Raw genomic sequence first — 22,294 nt, 5'->3', positions numbered from 1 at the left:
TATAATATAAAAATGTACATTATTTGATATTTTCTTTTAATATTATCTTTGAATTAAATAATTTTATGCTTTCATAACTATATTTTTTTTAATAAGATAAGTAATTGAAAAACTTTTTTATTTCAAAAACAAATAAATAATTTATCTTTAAAAAATAACTACCACATAATTCTTTTAACATTATTTTTGCAAAAAAGTAAATATACATATCTTATATTATATTATTTTAATATTATGTGATTGTATTGTATTTTATAATATATTTTTGTTCGCACAAAATATAATAAAAATCTGTATTATAATATTTAGATATAAAATTATGTAATTTTTTTATAGGAGAGAATGTTAAAACTATAAATACAGTAATAAGAAACATAATCGGATTTAAATACAGATAAGATTTTTTATTATTTTTGGAACTAGACTGAATACCCCTTAGAAAAAGTAAAACAAAGAAGAGGAGGGAAATAAATATGGCGCGAACTCTCCCGCTCTAAACCATTGTTTTTATGTTAACATCTCAAGACCTCCACTGTGTCTGTCTCTCCCAAGATACCTTACTTCACAGAATTCACACCATGCAACAATTTCACCCCACACCTTCCCACGCCGCCTCTTCCCAAGCAAAGTTCGGCAAGAAACGCGGTAGCTACAATTGCGGTCGTTGCGGTCTCCCTAAGAAGGGCCATGTCTGCACCGTCGGGAACCCCGCCACTTCCTCCTCCGCCACCCCTTCCCACTCCTCTCTCTCCGTGGTGGCATCCGCTCCTTCCTCTATATCTGTCTCCGCCGCCCGCCGCTCTGCTCTCCAGCCCCGTCGCGCTCTCTCCTTTGATCACGAAGAAGCCTGCGGACTCGATCCATCGGAGTGCACCTCTGTGTGGTCCCAAGAGGATGATCTTGATTCGTCTGGGTTGCCGGGGAATGTTCTTTGGGACATACTTAGGAGGCTTCCGCCGTCGGGGCTCCTAACGGCGGCTAAGGTGTCCAGAGGCTGGAGGGATATGACGAGGAGTTTGTGGAAGGCAGCGGAGGAGTTAAATCTTAGGGTTCCGGCGAGTGTTCAGGTGGGTTTCGTGGCGTCGATGTTGCAGAAGTGTCCGGGGATTGTAAATCTCTCTCTTGTAATGGAAAGGTCTGAGTTCTATTTATTTCTTTAACTTATCTGAAGTAATGAAAATCGATCAGTGTAATTTGAAATATCGATTCATTTATGTCTGCACTGAGTTGCAAGATCTTTTGGAATCCATAAGTTGTGATTTTATTAATCGGAAGAAAATGTCTGTTCCAAAGGACACCATACTATAATTTGGACAACTATCAAAGAGTATCGTGCTTATAATTAACAAAATGTAAAATAATTTGTATTAACTTGATATTGTAAACTGTGTTTTTTGATGTTGCAGTGATGTGGATTCGACGATGCTGGCTTGCATTGCATTTTCGTGCCCTAATTTGGCATTCTTGGAGATTTCGGTTTCTGATTCTGCAGTCAATCGAATCACCGGGTATTTTTAACTTTCTAACCCTTTTATTTATATGTTCTTTGTTTTCCATGAAAAGTGTTTTTTTTTAGTTGTTGAACAGTAGATTTTTCAGCTTGTGTAAGGTGAAATTTTACAAGTGGTGAACACGTGATTCTGGCTTGGTTCAATGAGACAAAATTATATATAACTTGAATTCTAAATAGGGTTTTGGAATCAGATTTTGAGTTTTATTAAAGTTAACAATTGTAGATTTGGTATTAGTAGTGGATTGATTAATTAAGTTTGTGTTTGTAAATCCTTAAGGTTCTTTTGTTTTAGATTTGGTTGATCGAGAGGAGCGACATTGAAAGAAATAATATAAAAAACTGAGCTTTAAATACATTTTAGAACGATAGTTTTGAAAGGTATCGAAACAGGCTATAAACAATTTGTAGTAATATGGAAATATGCAAACTTAACTATATGATGCTTCTCTTTACCGATTAACTTTGCCTGTCCTGCAACTTTAACAATGCAGGAGTGAGTTAGGTCGATTTGTTGCCGATAAAAAGAGTCTCAAAAGCCTTAAGATGGAAGGTTGTTCTAACCTTGGAGGCTTCCTTCTTTGTTCTTCTAGTCTTTCTACCATTTGGCTGTCGGATCTGTACTCTCTTTCTAAGATGGTAATATTACTTTTCTATCTTTTAATTCTGTGCGATATGCTCAATTTCTGAATTTGATATATCCCTTTGATCTTAGCCTTAGAGTGAATTCTGGTTACTAACTGATGCTCTGAAATGGTAGGTTTTTAATTGTCCTCAGTTGAGAGAGATTTCATTGATGTTTTCTCAACGAGAAAAGGACAGCACTGATCTTGCAACCATGGTTGAAGGTTTGGGAAGAAGTTGCCCTAGGTTGCAAAACATACGTATATATTCAATGCAACTTTCTCATGCTGCTGTGCTCGCTCTTACTGCTGCTCAGTTGAGGTTTGTTTAAGTCTAGGATTGCTGGCCTCCTTTTCCAATTGTTTAAGTGGATTTAACCTTTATACCATAATCCATAAGTATCGCCAATGTTAATGTCACCTTAAGTTTGTATTAGACATGCTGAGAATGAGCACTGGTTTATTTCATCTGTAGTTGTTGTCATGTTTTTTTGCATTATAAACATACGTAGTTAATAATTTTTATGAAATATATATTTTTGTTTCCCCAAAAGTTTCTTTAATAAGCACCCGCTATTTATAGGAGGAATTGCTATCCTCATTTATTTTTTGTTTGGTATATTCTATGAATGACTAGCACTTTAATCTGTTATATATATATGAATTCAATGTGTCCGATACTAATATTTTTGGATGTTTTACTGATACATATTTGTTAAGTATCTCGCAGCCCTTAAAAAAGGTATGAAAATCTGGTAGCTAGCTACATGCAAGATATAAAAGCATGTATAATATAAAAAACATTGAACCATTACTCTCCATTGATTCAAAAGCAGTAACTCCCCTCTCGATCTCAAGAAAGGAATGAACGTGGTACTATTCCTATTTGTAGAGAATAGGAAGTAATTTATGATGATAGTGATTTGTAATTTTTATTTTTTCTAAGTTATAGACTAATGTATAGAAATGCTTTTAATTTGAATTTGCAAAATTAAAATTATATATTTATTTATTATGTTTCATAATTTTTTATACATATTTAAAGACATTATATGTGTATATAATATGCTATGCCTTTTTACGATAATCATATTGTCATATCAGACGTGTATGATATTTGATAAATGTATCATATCTATGCGTCATAGGTTATATTTGAATAGTAGCTGTCGCAATATTTGCCTTGACAAAGTTTTCTTGGTTCTGTTAATTAGGGGCCTGCGAATGCTTTCACTCGTTTTTGGATCTGAAGTTACTGATGCATCTGTCGCTGCCATTGCCTCAAGCTATCCAAATCTGGAATTGCTTGATCTCAGTGGGTATGTGTGCTTCCATTCTAGTTTCCTTCAATGTCCTGAAAGTGCATACGCCTTAGAAAATGGAAAAAACTTAAAGGTCTGTTGCAACTCGATACAGTACATTTTATATAGAAGTGAATAGTACTGCATGCTTGAATAGGGGAGGAGTGACCAAAATGGATCCTCTTCGGCCAACTCCTGTCTTTAGTCTAAATGTGTACAACCACTGGTCAATTAGTTGTTAGATTGGTTATTGGTAATGGAGAATGATTGATGTTACAGTATAAACTAGTCTTTAGATTGGTCAATGTTTTTGAAATTAGTCAATTGACATAGAAGTGACCAATGTTATTGGATGTTGAGCATGTGACTGTGTTGCCTGTTCAAGAAGTTTGTTTTAACGGTTTAACTTGTATAACAGATCCAGCGTCAGTGACAGTGGCATTAGCATGATTTGCAATGTGTTCTCTGAAACATTGACAAGACTCCTTCTAGCTGTTTGCCCTAATGTGACTTCAAGTAATCACTGTTTTATACTCAATTGATTTACCAACTTTCATTTGGTTTATTTCTACCTTAACTGTTTTATCTTACGTTCCAGGTGGCATTCAATTTGCTACGGCTCAATTGCCACATATTGAAATTATGGACTGTGGCATGACAATATGTGAACCCGATTCTCACAATCCAATTGCTGATGAAAATAACCACAAACCACAGAAGACATCTATTACTAATCTACACCTTACAAACCAAAAGCTAATCATCAAACACAGCTGTTTAAAGAAACTTAGTTTATGGGGATGTTCGGGCTTGGATGTAAGTTTTATTTAACTGAGCAAGTTTATTGAGCATGTTTCTCACGCTTCTAATATTGGAATTTCTTATTTTGAATTAATATACAGGCCTTATATTTAAACTGCACTCAACTCAAGGATTTGAATCTAAATTCTTGTAGAAATTTGCATCCAGGTAATATTTTCACACCCCGTTCTATTGCCATTATCAGCTGAAAAATTGATGCAACATTAGGGATTTCCTTAAAAAGTTGTTTCATCCTTTTTTACCATTTTCTTTTGTACAGAGAGACTGTTGCTTCAGTGCCCTAGTTTAGAAAATGTGCATGCATCTGGTTGTCACGACATGTTAACAGGGGCTATCCAAAGTCAGGTATCGAAACAGCTAGGATATTTTCTACATAATTTTATAGTTCCATTGGCCTTTTAAGATGGAAGCTTCAGTTGTCAGTAAATGTGAAGAAATAAATTCCCTAAATGAATAAAACATGCTTACCCGGGTTTCTGAAATTCTTCATTTTCTAACTCAAATGTACCTTTGTATTCGTGGTTGTGATTTGTATGCAGGTTTGCAATGCTTTTACTGATTTGGAAAACCCTTCAACTTGTAAGCGTTTACCTAATGGCTCCAAAAGGGTTCGGGTCCCTCATTTAGACAATACTGAGGTAAAGCTGAAAGAAATAGCAGATCATGTTTTAGAATAATTTGGTGTCATTTGTTATTCTGCTAAATAGATGAATGCTAACTAGGAAGCTATCCCCTTCACGCACAGTGGCCAGTGGCCAGTGACCTTTTGTCACGTTACGCAAAGTCATTCGTTTTTTTTCTTCATCCCACATAATGGAAATGGGATTCAAACTTGCTTGGATTTTTTAACTTGTGCTATGCGTTGTACTGTTGCATAGGATGATTTTATTTTGGACTTGAATACCTCAGCTTATAGTTCATTTTTCTAACATAATTTTTTAAAAATGTGCAGTCGCCCGATGAAGAAACGAAGCGAAGTAGAAAAAAGGGACGACTTTGTAACGTGCTCCTGGATTGAGAAGACAGGATGTAGATAAATAAAATGGAGAGTCGAGGATTGCTTATTGGATTAATGACACCCTTTTAGACTGATTTTAGCGTATACATAATTTACTTGTGCATGTATTTGTATGTTATTTAAACTCTAGTAGGCACGAAACAGTTCAAGTTTGACTGTTGAATTGTACCTATGTTATTATAGAAGGCGAGAGCTGTGAATTTTCACTAGTTGTTGTTATCGCTTATGATTAGTCACCTCAGAGGTCTGTCATTAATTTCCGTTAATTTTTTCAAATAAAATTACCCTCTATTCATCTGGAGCTGCTGCCAATATAGCTGTGGTATAACTGGTCATATATATATATATATATATATATATATATATATATATGTATCTATCACTAAAAATGTATATGATTTGATTTCTATCTTTATTATATAAGGTTATTTTTTGTTAATTTTAAAATTTCATAATTATTTTATTTGGTGATGTTACAATTTTAGTTTATATAAAATTGTATTACTTGTTGAGTTCCTTGTCTTCCAAAGTATATTAAACTCGTTTTTAAAATTTTGTTGAGATTAAAATGAAATAGTTTTTTAAAGATAAGTAAAAAAGTTTAAAAGGATTTGATATGATAAAAGCAAAAATAATATTTTGATTAATATTTAAGATGGTGATACTTTAACACCACAAATAAATACACTAATAAATTATTGTTTTAATTAATTAAAAATATTATTATAATGGATTGTAAAATGTATGTTATTTGATGTCAAATTATGTATTAGTTTGACAAAACACCATATTTAAAAAAGTCTAACTCATTTAAAAATAAACGCCGTTGCCGGGGATCGAACCCGGGTCGTCCGCGTGACAGGCGGAAATACTTACCACTATACTACAACGACTTGATGTTAAGATTTTCAAACAAAACTTAGTTAACTTATAATCAAGTACTCATATGAAAACTGTGATGTAGTGTGATTGCTATACGGTTGAAGGCGTTTGAAATCCGTAAATGGAAGCAACTTTCTCTTCAACGACGGCAAGAGGGTATTGGACCCAGGCTCGTGCTTCGGCAGGTATGCTTCTATGTAATCCTTATACGATTCTGATTTCGTAACGGAAATTTCCCATCACATTCCCTCCTCGTTTTACTCTAACCGCGCACTACTTCAATCTTCCTTCTTATTTCGCATCACGCTGAACCTTTGCTACTGAGAGTAGTGGAGAATCGCGATCGGAATCCGTGTTCACTGTCCATCGCACGCTCTAGCCAGTTTGTGCAGCTGTCACTTCCAACGAGGAAGAGCTCTCTCTATAAGGTTCAGAATTCAGTTTTGCAATCGAAAACTTCAAATACACCACCAGAATGATTTGCAAATGAGAATTGATTTATTAAACCGAGTTTTCATGTCATTTAAAAATAAGATGTTTGTTTGTCGGAGATTTCAAAAGCACGCAAGTTTTCATTAGAGTGTTGGCGCTGCATTCCTTGTTAATATGTTTGGTACCGTTGTTTGCTCTGCCAGGTTTTATCCGCTGAAAAAGAACACATTCACGTTGTCGAGGGAAGGTATAACGTCTTTCGTGATATACTTTGATGTTTTTTAATCTTCATATTTATCAATGCAAGTGTGCACTAGAAATTCTCATTGATACTGGCTTCTTGGTGCTAAACCTTTGAGCTCCCAAATTGACTATTGCTACATCAAGCTTCCGGCAGTGCTCTCGCTGATCCATCTCCATATTGTTGTATGATTGATAGAATGTTTTACCTTATCACTACTTGACCTCGTATTTCCTATATAGTGCAACATATCTAAGTCATTCATTGACTCCCCCATTTCTGCTCATCAACAAGCAGCTTTTCATATTATCGTATCTCAAGAATGCTCCTGGTTTAGGTATATATATTTCTCTAACGACAATCATACTCAGTTCAAGTCTTTTAGACTGGTCTGGGTGCCATGACACTTGCGGATCAGTGATTGGTTTTGCGGTGTATCTAGGATCATCCCTCGTTTCATGGTGGTCCAAGAAACAAGAAACAGTTTCTGGTAGTTCCTATGAGGCCAAATATTGTGTCCTTGCTACCACAACATGTGAATTTTTAGTGGCTGATGTATTCTCCTCTCTATATCACTGCCAATCTCATTTTTCATGAAAGAACAAAGCACATTGAAACTTATTGTCATATTGTTCAAAAAAAGGTCAACTCGGGTTTACTCAAACTGTTATCAGTTTCTTCATATCTTCAGTTAACTGGTGTCCACATAAAGGCTTTATTACCTGCTGATTTTGCACATTTCACTCCAATCTGGGAATGTCAAACATCAATTCCCAGCTTGTGGGGGGATCTTATCTAAAGTTAGTTTTCAATCATCCATAGTAAAACAGAATGAGGTAGTTTTTCTATTGTTAGTTCTCAATCATTGATAGTAAAACATAATCAGTTAGTTATTCTTTCTCATTCTGTATTTTATCTTTGTATGTAAATGAACTTTCCATTTTTTTATAGCAGTTTTTTGCTGATCAATAACAAAAGTTGTTTATTCATTAAGCTCTCTATCAAGTTCTCTTGCATATTCATCAAGCATGTTGAGCTTAATTACAATATACAGAGCAGTTGATTTCTCAGGGAAAACTGCTTGGGTGAACCCGTAAAAGGCAGTACACAAAGATGAACATAGCATTAAAATTTGGCTACGTAGTTTTTTTGTGGTAGAAAAAGCTATGGATAGATTGTCTGAATTGAGTTAATTTTGTTACTTCTGGTTCTTGTACTGTGCAGTCGTGTTGATGAGTTATATGATGCATTGGTTGCAAGACTTCTGCCTTTGGTGCTACTGTCACCAAATCCTAATCACAAGTAAGTTATTGTTTGTGGAATTACATAAACAGAAGTTATTCTGAGTGATGCTGCGATTGTACAGAATGATGTATATCCTTCATCATGTTGCATCATTAAATGTGTACACTCCACCAATTTTCTGTCGTATCTTACTATTCACTGCATGATTTTGAAGTATTATGTGACTGTCGTAGCCATACTGCCATTTATACCTTAACCTTTAACTCATGAATCACCAAATTCTGTCATTGTGAAAGCCTTGGTTAGGTTGTGCAAACTGCTATATTACTTATCTGATTGCCATTCTGCACTAGATGTTATCTTCAATTAAATGTGTGTCTTGTGCTATCCTATATTTGGCAATTTATTTATTATATTAAATCTAATGAACTGGTTACAGCGCCCTCCTCTACTATATTTTTTTATGGGTCGTGGGGGTGGGAATGGTGAAGTTTGTGAAGTAGAAGATATAATCAAGCATCAAATAATTATGCCATCCTTTTGTGCCCTCCTTTTTTAATCATGATAGTCATGCTTTCTGTGATACTTGCATAGGCTTTTAGTTGGCCTGGCCGGTCCTCCGGGTGCTGGAAAAAGCACTGTAGCACATGAAGTAGCCAGACGCATAAACAAACTTTGGCTAGAGAAAGCTTCTTCCTTTGACTCTAAGGTGCAACCTCCAGATGTTGCGATTGTGGTTCCTATGGATGGTTTTCATCTTTATCGTTCTGAACTAGATGCAATGGAGGTTAGTGTCCTTCTGCTGCTCAACATTTTTTGTTGTTATCCATGTGAAATGTTATACCAGGTTCATTTCATTGTTTTAGTGATGATCTAGAGTTGACTAGTTAGAGCGTACAGTCAAACCAGTTGTACTTGAAAGGGCAATAAGTGGGTGATCTTTTGTCATTTTCCATTTGACAAAGTATTCAAAAGGTTGTGGGATGTGCACATGTCATGTATTTTTCTTATTGATCTCTTTCCTTTGGGGTTGTGATGCTACTTACACATTATTGGAAGATTAGACCATGAACTAGTCACCTTACAAAAAAATAAAAATAAAAGTTCTAGAGTTAACTACATGTAGTAAACTGTATAAATACATGTGAAATGAGGTCCTTATTTATTGTCGATAGCATGAGGAATTATAATTCTGACATTCTGACTGATTTTTTGATAATAGAATCCTGAGGAAGCACATGCCAGAAGGGGAGGTATGGTACTTTTTTATTAGTCGTTAGTTCCAGAAATTGTATTCATCAGAAAATCACTGATCTTTCAATTGGTATATCAGCTCCCTGGACATTCAATCCATTGCGACTTCTCACATGTCTCAAGAATCTAAAAATTGATGTAAGATTTATCATTATTAGTGGCATTATTATCAGCAGGTTTGGAAACTTTAGAATTGGTTCATGACCATAACCTTTTTCTAGCTCAAATTATGTGGATTATCTCTATGGGCTAATTCTGTGGGAAAATTGGGATACACAGAAAGAACAGTTAGCATCAATTCCTTGACATGATGGAGTTCTAATCTCCTTTTTTCTTTTGCATTTTGGTGAAACAAAATCTTTAGGGATCAGTTTCTGTACCATCATTTGACCATGGTGTTGGGGACCCAGTGGAAGATGATATCTTTGTGAACCTTCAGTGAGTATTTTAATATTGAAATGTGGTTATTTTAATAATTTGACACATTATAATTTTATATTGAACAAAAGCAAATGATGAAAGATAAATATTTTAAAGCTAACATTTAGAGAGAAATTGTCGTCATTAATGAGGTTAGAGGATAAAGTTTGACAGGGAATAATCAGATTCTCCACCGGATGACATAATTGTGTCTATGTTTGAATTTTTTACGAAGTCCAAGATATAGTAACTATTTTTTAAGCAGAAGATCAAGTGAAAGTCTACATATTCAAGAACTTTCTGTTGAGAAAATGTACCAAATATAATTTAACTTTATGATAGTGTACTACATGTATAACAATTCTGACAGATTAAGCCTCGGGCAGTCTTTAGTTTCAATAGTTTTGTTGATCATTATGTTATTGATAACTTGTAATATTAATGCTAAAGGCAACAATATCTTGTATTGGGAAGTTTTTCTGTAAGACTTGTACTCTTATTTCTTTGCTTATCCCCAAATCCCCAATTAGACGTCTTTTCACAAATCAAGGTTATTGATTTAAAAGTTGTTACTACTTTACATTGTCTGTTATTTCGGATATGTTGATATACTGCATGAACATATTTCTTTATATTCTTCCTTTGTTTAGGCACAAGGTTGTTATTGTAGAAGGTAACTATTTGCTCTTGGAAGATGGGGTATGGAAGGAGATATCATCTTTGTTTGACGAGAAATGGCAAGTATTGATTTTACCAAGGCACATATGTCTTCGTATACTTCCCGTTGATCTTTATAGGTTTGAAACTTGTATGTTCAGGTGTTGAAAATTACTGCTTGAAAATTCTTTTGTGAAAATTGTTCTTGTGAAAGACAATTGTATGTTACTGAACCACAATATTCAGCCGATCATTAATTGTGCTTGTTTCATGCATGTCATTATTGTTACTAGCTAGATCTTTGGTTTCCGAAGCCCATGAAGATACAAATGCCTTGGGATAGAAATTAATTGGGATACATAGTTTAGTATAATTGTTTTGGCATGACTATTTGCCTTTCTAGCTGCACCATTTGTTGAAAGAGTTCACTAAAATCTTTAAGTAGCGAATTCTAGTCCCGGTCACTGTTTTATGCTGTTCATTTTTCTGCATTTTGTTTCAGATCTACATAATCTATAAGACTGGGACTGGTGGTTTATGTTCTAGAATGACAGTTGGGCAATTTCAAGATCTGTAGAAAATGGCTTTACATGAATCAAGAAAGCTGCAACCTAATCTGATAGCGATTTCTGCTTTTGAACTTAAGAGAATTGTCAAGGATATCCTTTTTTTTATAATTTGTTTGTTCTTATTCTTTTCTAGGTTTATTGATATTGACATTGACAAAGCTATGCAGCGAGTTTTAAAGAGGCATATTTCAACTGGTATTTACCTTGTACTTTTCCCCAATATACTATATCAGTTTCCTCCGTAAGGAGGGCATTTGAATGTACTTGTGATTAATGTCTCCTTCTCCATCTATAGGCAAACCTCCAGATATTGCTAAACAACGGGTAAACTACTCATCAACTTGTGATGTTAATTTTTCTGTTTATATTTGATTTATTTTGTTGGCACTGAGTGACACACTTGCATGCATCACTAAATCTCATGATGCAGATAGAGAACAACGACAGGCTCAACGCAGAACTTATAATGAAGTCCAAGAAAAATGCTGATATAGTTATCAAGTCAGTTGATTTCTGAGGAATCTGTTTTGCGCCAAGTCAAGCCCAAGGAGAGTATTATGAAAAACCTTCGAAGGGCTTTCTTTAATAAAAGAATTGATTTTTCAGAGTCAAACAAACTGATTTTTTTTAATTATTATTACACAACAGATTTTAGTGCATTTTTAATTTTTTTCCTCAGCCTTACTAAAATTATCTTAACCGTTCCTAAAAATTATCCATAGCCTACCTGACATATTTTGGCAGTGGGTCCAAGTACCTGTTAGACATGACATGAAAGCCAATGCTGGCTCTGATTTTGGGTGTGTCGGGGGATCTCAAATAACTGCTCTCGTGTTCTGTCCCTTCGACTAAAAATATATAACCTCAACAGAAAAAATAAAAATAAAAATTGTGAAAGAATGGCTGAGATGATTACCTACGGGATGTGGATAATCATGCATTACAAGTTACACATAACTTGTGGTTTGCAATAATATTTTTCTCAGAAGCAGCGTCATTGAAAAGCAGTCATGACTGTCATTGCGGATGTAGATTTTGGTGGTCGACTTTTCGTCGGCCGCCACAACATGACGGTGGTGAATCAGGTTTTGCACGGTGGCTCATGGCTGCCGTGTTGGCTTGGTGCTCTCATGCGAGACCCGACTTAACGACGAGTTAAAATACTAGTCAATCCTAATCTTCTTCGCTTTTTATTTTCCTGGGGGTTCCAATATTGTGCTTTTATTTTTTTGAAGAAAGGGGTTGTTCCATATAACCCGACCCAAACCAAACAATTAGAACAAAACTTTAACCTAGGCACCCTACTCAACTTGAACCTATTCGTCCAACTTGCGTTGTTGTGTAGTGCTGCCGCCGTCACACACTCGTTGTCACTCCTGCCACCACTGTTGACGCGTTACTGCTGATTGCAACTCTTCTTTTTTCCCTTTCAATTTCCTTTTCGTTTAGCATCACTCCAATCAACGCCTTAACTTTTTCTTCTTTTCTACTCAATAATTTATTTACTCAATAATTATTTTCTGAAATAAATTATCACTTATTTTATTTTCTAGCAACCACAATGGTGATTGAACATGTACTTCAAGAACATCCCACGCAAATGAATGAGATTGAAAACATTATTATCTCATAGGACAACGTTGTACCTTGCACCATGACTAACAAATGAGAGAAGATTTCGAGAAATTATTTAAAGAAAATCAACTACTTCCTCCAATTGAATTTTTCACTTTTAGTATTGATAAAAGGAGAGAAAGTAGTAGAAAAAAAAGGAACAATGTATATGTTTTGTAGAAATTCAACTGATGCAATATAGTATCAAAGTGGCATGTGCAAAGTTTAAAGGCATTGTATGTTTTTTTTATAGTTAAAATAATTGATAGGTAAAATATTGATAGTTAATTAGATATTAATTTAAAAAATAGTTTAATAAAAATTACTTTAAATATCAATAATTTTTTAATTTATAAAATATTATTTATTTTAGTTAATATAGTAATTAATTATTTTTTATTTTTAAAATTAATTTTTATTTAATGATTTTTTTAATACTTGTGAAGTTTGCTAAATATTCTAGATATATACATTACATAAGATGAAAATTTATTTCTAAATCATATAAATATTTAACTATTTTAATTTTAAAAAATATATAATTTACTTAACCTTGAAACATTTAGCAATTGTGAGGTTTTTTTTTAATTTAGATTAATAATCTCTATATTTTCAAATTAAATAAATGAAATGCAACACTAACTAAATAATTTTATGCAAAATAGTAAATAAAGTTGATAATCAATTTTAAAAGAGAATATTTTTATCTGCAAACTTGAGGATAGGAAATAAAAGTTGCGTCCTTCGTTTCTGATGTTAGTTTTATTTGTTGTTCATAACTTTATCTATATATAGACTTTCTTTATGCGTATTTCACCAATTTAGCGACAAATCTAATCGCAGTGATTGAAGTTCCGTAATGAACTTGACTTGGATCCGCAACACTACCTCTCAAGTGTTCCGGTGGAGACCACGGGAAAATGTTAGTTTCCCAACCATATGTGATAGTAGTTAGTTGTCATCATCGGTTTATTGCATTTGCATGTTAGTTTCATCAATCACCACAAAAAAAGAGGGACACCAAATAAATGAAAATAGCTAAACCACCAACTAGATTATCATTTGGCAATTAGTTAAGATCCCATGGATGAGGTAGCTCCAATCTACTTCCCAATTCCGATCCAACCACATGCATACATATAATATTTTCAAAACAAATTCCAAATATTTATGCTTATGATAATTTCACAGAAAATGAAAGCAATAATTTGACATATTAAAGAGACACCTACTTATTTGGTCACATTGACTGAATATACAACCTATAAAGTAAGATCACACTTTAGAACTGAGAATATGAAATCAGAGAAATAATGTAATTTTTGTGTATGTTTAGATTGGAGAAAAGATTTGTGAGGATAAGAGAGAGTTAATTTGTGAAGATTAAAGAGGATGTGTGAGAATGTGTGAGGTTGTTTGGATTGAGGATAATACAGTAGATTTGTGATGATGATTTATTTGAAATTTGTGAGTGATGTGATAGTTGAAATAGAATTTATAATTTTTTTTAAAGGTGTAGAATGTAAGTTTCAAATTTAACTCTATTATTAAAAATATTTAAATAATGAGTTATGATATTTTTTTTTTTAGGTTTGAAGTACTATCAATTTTTTTTTAGGTTTCAACTACACAACTCCAAGCACTCAAGATCTAACCTGAAAAGAAAGAGAAAATATAAATATAAATTTTTAAAAATTAAAAAAACGAAAAAAAAGAAACACAGTAAGAGAATCGATTCTCTATGCAGTTCAAATGTAAGGAGAATCGATTCTCAATGACACCAAAGAGAGCAAAATCAATTGTGAGTGTTTTACAAAGATATGAAAATCGATTCTCTCATGAGTACAAAGTTTCCAAAATCGATTTTCATGACTAAAAGCTAAACAATAATAGATTCTTCTTTCCATACAAAATCTCCAAAATCAACTTTCCTGTATGACAAAATCGATTTTCGTTCTCTACATATTGCATGCAAAATTGATTTTACCTTTTCCAGAATGCTTTGTTTCCTTGAACAGTGCCCAATCTGAGAAAATTGTGATTCATGCACAAGATAGGGCAATGGTATCAACGTAAAAACGTATGCTCCTACGTGTAATCCTCTCAAATCCGCACATTTGTGTGAAGATGACAATTTGCTACCTACTCGCTCCTCCATCCGCACATGCACCTCCAAAACAGTGGAAACAAACAAGGTAGTCACTCGTTCGTCAATCCTCGCTCCAACCTCATTCGCAGAAGCAAACAGGACATAAAGGAACTGTGGTGGATGAAATATTCGTTATGCACAAATTAAAGTCTTGACCTGGATTGATCATAAATATTCCATATTATCCTTTTCCTATTCTGAATAGTGCCTTAATCTCATAATTACGGTTTAAAAATGTTTAAGTAAAACATAAGAGTAGTGTTAGAGGACTGCTTTTGGGTTTTATGAGGTTTGTATTTTGGGTTTAGATGGGTTATGTAATGTATCTCACATATATGAAATGTATGAGGAGACTATCATGATTCTTCTTATCCGAAGATATGTGAGATCATGTCTCCTGTTTGAAGTTTCCAACTGTGTTTTTTTGCCACTGCCATTGGTCTATTGCTTTTCACACTATAAAAAAAAAAATCATCAAATAGAAATTATATTTAGAGATCAAAATAATTAATTATTATTTGACTAAATTAAAGACTATTTTATAAACTAAAAATGTTTATTGGCATCTAAAATAGTTTTTATTATTTTTTTTTATAAAATAGTTTATAAATTAGTATCTAATCATTAATTACCAAGATTTTAGTTACTTACTACTTTATATTCTAAATTAGTCTCTATTAGTCTTTTAAAGACTAATTTAGAATATAAAACATTAGTTGTTAAAATCTTGGTAGCTAATTTAGAATCAATTTTGAAACCATTTTATAATTTTTTATTAATAATAGAAACCACTTTAGATATCAATAATTTTTTAGTCTCTAAAATAGTATATAATTTAGTCAATATAGTGACTAATTATTTTTTATCTCTAATTTAGTGGTTATTTAATGATTTTCTTGTAGTAGTGTCACATGTGACCCTAATGGTTTGGTCATGCACACTTTTACTATTAAGTTTTTTGCAACTTTATATCACGATATGCAGTTCCTCCTCTGTTCTCAACATCAATGTTGGTAGTCTATAAGGGGTAAAAAGTGTACATTAGTATACTAGATGATGTGTATGCTTTAATTGTTGACATGTTTTCATGATATGTATCTCTTATCCTGGCTTAGGGGTGAGGAAGGTTTTTGGTTGCAGGTGCGGACAAGTTGTCAATGTAGCAGTAATGTAAGCTCAACAGGGGAAGTGAAGATGTTAGAAGAAGATGGATATGGCTCACAAGTTGAAGAATTAGTTGGAACACCCTGTAGTGTTGGAATATATATCAGGGGTGGTGCATTCCAATTAGTATTCCTCGGATATCAGATGCAAAGGTGATTTGTAAAGCCAACTGATCATCTTTGTTGGTTGGGATTCGTTTTTTGGGTTTGCAGGAGATTTGGAAGTGCAATTTTGTAATCTATGGATTTGTGACTATCTTTCTTTATGTCATGAGTTTTCACTAATGCATAAAAGCTATTTAATGACAGCCTTACAACATCGGTTCAAAATCAAAAGTCTTGCATTAAAACGCAGTGACATTTTTAAAATTAAAAAGAACTTATAAACACCGATTCATGATAAAACTGCTGTCTATAGTTATGACCCAACACATAGACAACGACTCCTATCAACAACCATTGTCTATGAGCCTCACATAGATAACATTTATCATAAAACTGTAATTTTTTTTTTTGAATTTCAGCATAAACAACGGTTATTAGTAAGAACCGTCGTTTATTTGCTTTTTATTTTACCCTAACTAGAGCTCACCTTACTTACGCTCTTATCACTTTCGTTTTCATACTCTCTTGCGCTCTCCTCTCCCTAGAGCCTTGCTCTCTTTGCACTTTGCTTCTTTGCATGTTGCTTTTCTCTATGTAATTTCTTATTATATTACTTGTATGTTGTTCCTCAATTCTTGCAGTGTTCATCATTGATTTTTTAGGTTCTCCACTATGCAGGACATATTCTTAGTTGCGTTTTGGTCTCTTCTACCTTGCTCCTTCGAGCTATCGCTGTCCACCACCACCAGGTTGGTCAAGTTTTTATTTATTTATTGTTAAATATTTTTCTTTATTTTTTTGGGGTTATTATTTTTTATGAGTACATTAATATATAAATTATTAGAGTAAAAAAATAATAATAAGTAATTTTAGGATTTATAATTAAAATTATTTTAGCTAATGTTATTTTAGTTATATAATTACGATGATTAAAGTTTTATAATTAGTATTAGGGTTTATAAATAAAGTAATATGATTATATAAAAAAATTAGAATTTATAATTAATATTTAGTTAATGATATAATTAATATTAATAAAATATAATAATTAATATGAGGGTATTTAATTAGTATTAATAAAGTACGACCATCGCACGATCAAACCTACGTATAATACTTAAACGTTTACTATCAAAGTTTTTTCTATTAATTAGGGCATGATGTAGATAGAGCATACTCAGAAGTCAACCCAATGCAAATTATCAAAAGCTGACATGGTTAAACCTAAAAGTTTGTAATTTTTTGTCTTCCTCTCTTTATTGCTTGTCAAAATATCAATATTAATTTTTAATTGAATTGTAGTGTAATAAACAACCATGAGGGTATGAGTATGACTACTATATTATGAAATGGATGACTACCACTACATAAGGATAGGAATTCAAAGAAATTGGAAACATGTGACAATATTTAAATTATTCTTTATAATAAAAGTATATATACTTTAACAGTAATTTGAACTTATTTTGTATTGTAGTATTTTACGGATGTTCAAGTATCACATTCAAAGCAATGAACTATGTGAGAAATGCTTGAGCTACATACTTCATTAATTTCTATAACTCTAGGATAGCTAATTAAGAGTATATAGGTTTGAGTAATATATCATGATTCTAATGTGTAGAAAATTAGATAGAAAGAAATATATATTGGTGGTTGTAATTAATTTATCAATATATATAATTTTATTATTTGAAAAATGTGTATCTGTCTAAATCTGTATTTGGATTTTCAAATGAATACGTTAATAAGAGGAGAAAACACATATAACAATCTGAACTAAAAAAAAATAAAATACCCTATACCTTAAACCTTAAATGATTGTGTCTACAACTGTCTTCTATAGTGTCGTATAGATAACGGTTTTGAAAACAACCGCAGTCTATACCATTCTCTAGTATACTTTGACCTTATTTGTTGTGAACTATAGTTGTCGGTTGGTTAAAATAACCGTCGTCTATAAGGCCTTATTGACTATAGTTGTGAACCGTCATTTATAAGTTGAAAGTATAAACTACGTGTTGATAGACTACGGTGTCAAAACCGCTGTTTAAGACGTTTAAAAATTGTTGTCTAAGAACTTTTCTACACTAGTGTTCATAGGTGAATGTAGTGTGTTTTGTGGCTAGGATGTTCTTCTTCCTGTCATGGTTGATGTCTTGTATAATTTTTTTGGGGTTACATCTATTTCTATACCTTGATAGAAGTCTTTTGTATATAGGTTGGAGTACCCCTAGTACTTCTATTTATTTCATTTTCTATTGTTGATAAAAAAAATACTTTAAAATTGAGTCATGTCTCAAAAAAATATGCACGTTCAAGAATATTTTTCTTAACTCAATAATGAAATTAATCTTATAATTAAGACATGTAATAAATAATTTTACGATTTTCTATCAATTTTAGTGAGAAATATTCATCTAAATTTTCTTGCTTGACATATTGGATTTCCCGTAAAATTTTGGCAATTAAGGATATACATAAAAGGATTTATGAATGTATTGTAAATACAAAAATAATATTAAATTTGAAATTCAATATCACGAGTTAAACCAAACAAAAAAAAAAAAAAAACATCACCAAATCATCCAACAAAAAAAGTACGACCAAATTAAATTTCATTTGTAAATGCCACGAAAAGTTAAACGAGGGATTATTTACGCATATTGATGTTTCCCCCCTCTCGTCAATCTATAAAATTAAGTTTGACCAAGAAACCACACTCACTCACACACACACTAACACACTCTCTCTCTCTATAGGGAAAATTAGACAGCAATATCTTGAAGGAATATAATAATAAATTAAAGAAGGTATTTGAAATGGGCATGCATAAATGCTCCATGCACACGCACATGTTGTTGTTTCCCATCCACTATGTTCAGGGAACATTTCCGGTACTATCTATTCGGCTCTTGATGATCAAAACAAAAACTAACGTAAATGCAATAAATACAGTTTTGTTATTATATGAAATATGATTAATAGCAAGGAATCTCATAATGATAAGGGAAAACTTTACAAGACAATTTTAAATGTAAAGCATGATAATATGTCGCTACAACTACAACAGACAAACACATCTTAAAATTATTATTAAGCAACCACTCACACAACACAACCAAAGATATATAAGAAAGCCAACTCTAACAACAACATAATTCAGAGTCATTATGTTTCTGTTCATCATTAGTACTTAATTAGACATGCATCTCATTGTTTTGTTTGAAATATCATATAACAAACCATAATCATACACAAATTAACTATAATTCAACACCCTGCAATGTCCATCCCTGTCTGCTGCTGCTTATCCTTACTTTAGTTACTAACCCAACTTGGGCACCACAATTACAAAGGATGGAGCAGGTCATCAATGTGCCACTACTCTAGCTCCTGTTCTTGCTTTTTGCCATGGCTCTTGGTGCTGAAATAATAAAATTTAAACAACTTTTTTTATAATGTGTATCGAAATAAGATCTCTAGACTTTGCATGCATAAATTAGTTAAACACTTTCGTGAGTGAATACAAGGTTTATAAATGATACACCTAAAATAATTAGTAATTTACAGAAACTCTCTCTTGAAAAGATAGTAGTTTAAAGACCAGGCACTTACCAAGACCAAGGCCAATAGCCTCCTTTCCTTTCATAATGCGTAAACGCTTGCATGATTCAACAAACATCCTGGTTTACATGAACAAAATCCATGTTATACTATTTATTATTTTGTCTAAGATTTTATACCAAAATGACTTCATTATCACCAAAAGTCACATTCAATAGGTGCATCAATGGTGATATAATAGTAATGATGATATAATTAATAATATACAAATAATATAAATTGGCAGTTATATAAGGAGGCATTTCTTCTGATGCCGAGGAGAAATGCTAAAAGATTATGGGAAAAATCTTTTTAATTCCTACAAATGATATGATTTTCTACGTAAATTAGTTTGCTAAATAGAGTCTTCTTTGAAGTTATAATACAAAGTTCAATTATGGTGGTGAATTGATTTGAGGTGATATAGAGCAGAGGTGAAAGACTTACTCCCATGGGACATCACCGACAAGCATCCAGTCACCATCCTTGTCCTCGTAGGTTGGGACATAATCAGAGCTGTTCAAAAGATCCATCAGTTTGCTCTCATTCATGAAATCCTTCATTCCTTGGGATTCACAATTGCCTGCCATTGCACACATCATGCAGCATTAATTGGTAATCATTACAACCCTAATCATCAACCAAATTAAGCTTCTAACTATTTACATGCATGCAAAGATTTCATTCCATTTGAAATATAAAAAAAAGATTGTGTTTACTTACCAATGGTGAAGGAGCTGAACATTTTGCCTAAAGAATCAGAGAGCTCGCGGTAACTCTGATACATCTTCAAGTCCACTTTGCGCAGATAAGGTGCTCCATCCATGCTAACTTTCACAAAGCTTGCATTAGGGCTGCTGTTCTTTTCACTCTCTTCTCCAACACTCTTCTGTACAGCTAACATGTTCTTCCGGAAGGACCGCACAGGTGGCCAACCCACCACCTGTGCCCTACGCATTTCATTTCAATCCATCACTTTGTTACGATCAATACAATACAACGCATCATCAACACATAATAATAAGGTTAATTATATAACCAAGTTATTAAATAAGTCAATTCTACAGCGAAGCGTTTCAGGTTTCTTTGAAGATTTAATTAATGTATATAAGCAAATTAGAAAAATAGAGTTGGTGGTGACTGAGAGGCTGGGAGCCATATAACTTTGCATAAAAAATAGATTAATTAAGCACGTAAAAATTTATGTTTCTGTTTTATTATATTATAATCCAACCCTCCTTTTCCTTTATATTTACTGGTGTAGTTTTACCCTTTAATAACCCATACAGTGTTTTACATCACTGCGTAAATGAATCGGCAGAAGAAGAAATTATGCTATGGCTGATCAGGACAAGAAAGGTGTAACTTTTTTCTGGTGTACTACATATCATCAAAACTTTCAGACATAATTGTAAATTATTGCACTTTTCTCCATAACTGGCTAGACAAGTAGAACACGGTTTTGGCATGAACCCGTACGTGATTCCATATTTATGTTGTACGAGAGTTGAGAACGTCTTATTTTTCATTGCATTTTATTTATTTATACAGGAAATAAAAATATATCTTTTGGACAAAACTCACAAAAGCATATTTTTTAATCACTCTCACCCCCTCTCTCTATCACAAGTTTATGTTTCAGTCTCTTTCATTTCTTTATTCCATCCACCACGATCTCATCTCTTCCCACCGTTTCTATCTTTTCCACACCAAGCGTCATATATAAAAAATTACTTGCTTATTAGCCCTAGACCATACCATGAATTAGTATATAAATACTATAAGCCTTCTTTACAAGCTTATTAACACTCTCTCTCTCTCTCTCTCTCTCTCTCTCTTTTTATATATATTGTATCATGAAAGGTACAACTAGCTAGAAAAGAAAGAAGAAGTTAAATAATCTCTGTTATATAAATATAAAATAAAAGCATGGAAAATTTGTAACTGTTTGGCTGTGATAATGAAAAACTTACTTGGCTGGAGGCTTAGCAGGATCTGCAGGCAGAAGGGTCTTCTCCTTAGGCAAGGTGTTGTGCTTATGAGTTGGATCTGCTCCAGTGGTTGGTTCCTTGGATGAAAGATTAAGCATCAAATCCACTGTGGCAGTGTCATCCTGAGTTTCAGTCTCAGAGAATCCTCTCTTCCTTAGCACTTCTTCAGTGGCTGAGGCAGCGTTTCCAGGCAGTCCAAGCCTTAGCTCAGTTTCTTCAAACCCCATGTTCTCCTTCTTCAGGCCAACCTCCATGAGTTTTCAGTCTCTTATATGCTCTATCACTTTATCACTCTTTCTCTCTCTAAGCATTCAGTTATTTGTTTGGTATGTGGCAATAATAGTGAAAGATAGGAGGTGGGGGTACTAATGTACTATGGTATAGGGGCAGGGGCAGGACAAGGGGACGTTTAAGGAGGGTAGCGTTTGGGCGTGGTGGGCATTAATACAAGGACGCATGGTGCGTCCTGTCTTTTTAATCGAAATTTTTTAGAGGGAATGGGTTTCTGACACGTGGAGGAATGTGTGAGCTGGACTTTTCTGTGCATGCTGGCCTTGGTGACGACAAGGTGATGTTATCTTCCTATGATTGTTGAGTGGAAGAAGCGGAAGTGGACACCCCATGTTGCTTGCTTACACCACTTCATTTCTTTATTCATCCTAGGGTTTCGTCATTTCACACACAAGGGTAAC

At 33.3% G+C, this 22,294-nt stretch overlaps 3 protein-coding genes and 1 non-coding gene across 6 annotated transcripts; 2 read left to right on the top strand and 2 right to left on the bottom strand.

Moving 5' to 3' along the window:
- Window positions 1-466: 466 nt before the first annotated feature.
- LOC137814263 (F-box/LRR-repeat protein 17) lies at window positions 467-5,483 on the top strand. Its single transcript, XM_068616889.2, has 11 exons — window positions 467-1,135; window positions 1,407-1,508; window positions 2,005-2,149; window positions 2,271-2,455; window positions 3,348-3,452; window positions 3,853-3,950; window positions 4,033-4,250; window positions 4,337-4,403; window positions 4,516-4,601; window positions 4,796-4,894; window positions 5,209-5,483. The coding sequence occupies exons 1-11, from the start codon at window positions 510-512 to the stop codon at window positions 5,272-5,274; spliced, it is 1,797 nt and encodes a 598-aa protein (XP_068472990.1). The 5' UTR covers window positions 467-509; the 3' UTR covers window positions 5,275-5,483.
- Window positions 5,484-6,095: 612 nt separating this feature from the next.
- TRNAD-GUC (transfer RNA aspartic acid (anticodon GUC)) lies at window positions 6,096-6,167 on the bottom strand. Its single transcript has one exon. It is a non-coding gene; the product is annotated as a tRNA-Asp (tRNA).
- Window positions 6,168-6,184: 17 nt separating this feature from the next.
- On the top strand, window positions 6,185-11,633 carry LOC137814262 (P-loop containing nucleoside triphosphate hydrolases superfamily protein). Of its 3 annotated transcripts, none has more exons than XR_011081627.1 (12): window positions 6,185-6,341; window positions 6,487-6,584; window positions 6,792-6,835; window positions 8,054-8,131; window positions 8,669-8,861; window positions 9,297-9,327; window positions 9,408-9,466; window positions 9,693-9,766; window positions 10,399-10,485; window positions 10,908-11,169; window positions 11,270-11,298; window positions 11,405-11,633. XR_011081627.1 is itself a non-coding variant. In XM_068616888.2 (12 exons), exons 1-12 carry the CDS (start codon window positions 6,278-6,280, stop codon window positions 11,489-11,491), a joined length of 906 nt encoding a protein of 301 aa, XP_068472989.1. In that variant the 5' UTR covers window positions 6,231-6,277; the 3' UTR covers window positions 11,492-11,633. The 3 variants fall into 3 exon arrangements, 1 of the variants encoding a protein (XP_068472989.1); XM_068616888.2 differs by having other exon boundaries at window positions 6,231-6,341; window positions 11,108-11,169; XR_011081626.2 differs by having other exon boundaries at window positions 6,235-6,341; window positions 10,399-10,545.
- A 7,519-nt stretch (window positions 11,634-19,152) lies between these two features.
- Window positions 19,153-22,050, bottom strand: LOC137814261 (auxin-induced protein AUX28). The gene is made up of 5 exons (XM_068616887.2): window positions 21,585-22,050; window positions 20,335-20,561; window positions 20,059-20,194; window positions 19,624-19,691; window positions 19,153-19,432 (listed from the first exon to the last, which is right to left on the bottom strand). The coding sequence occupies exons 1-5, from the start codon at window positions 21,854-21,856 to the stop codon at window positions 19,395-19,397; spliced, it is 741 nt and encodes a 246-aa protein (XP_068472988.1). The 5' UTR covers window positions 21,857-22,050; the 3' UTR covers window positions 19,153-19,394.
- Between the last annotated feature and the right edge of the window lie 244 nt (window positions 22,051-22,294).

This window comes from Phaseolus vulgaris, chromosome 1 (genome assembly GCF_051622355.1).
Source record: "Phaseolus vulgaris cultivar YP4 chromosome 1, ASM5162235v1, whole genome shotgun sequence".
In the NCBI taxonomy this organism is placed as follows: Eukaryota; Viridiplantae; Streptophyta; class Magnoliopsida; order Fabales; family Fabaceae; genus Phaseolus; species Phaseolus vulgaris.
The sequence above is the reverse complement of the archived record's forward strand: the minus strand, read 5'-3'. Positions and strand labels throughout refer to the sequence as shown.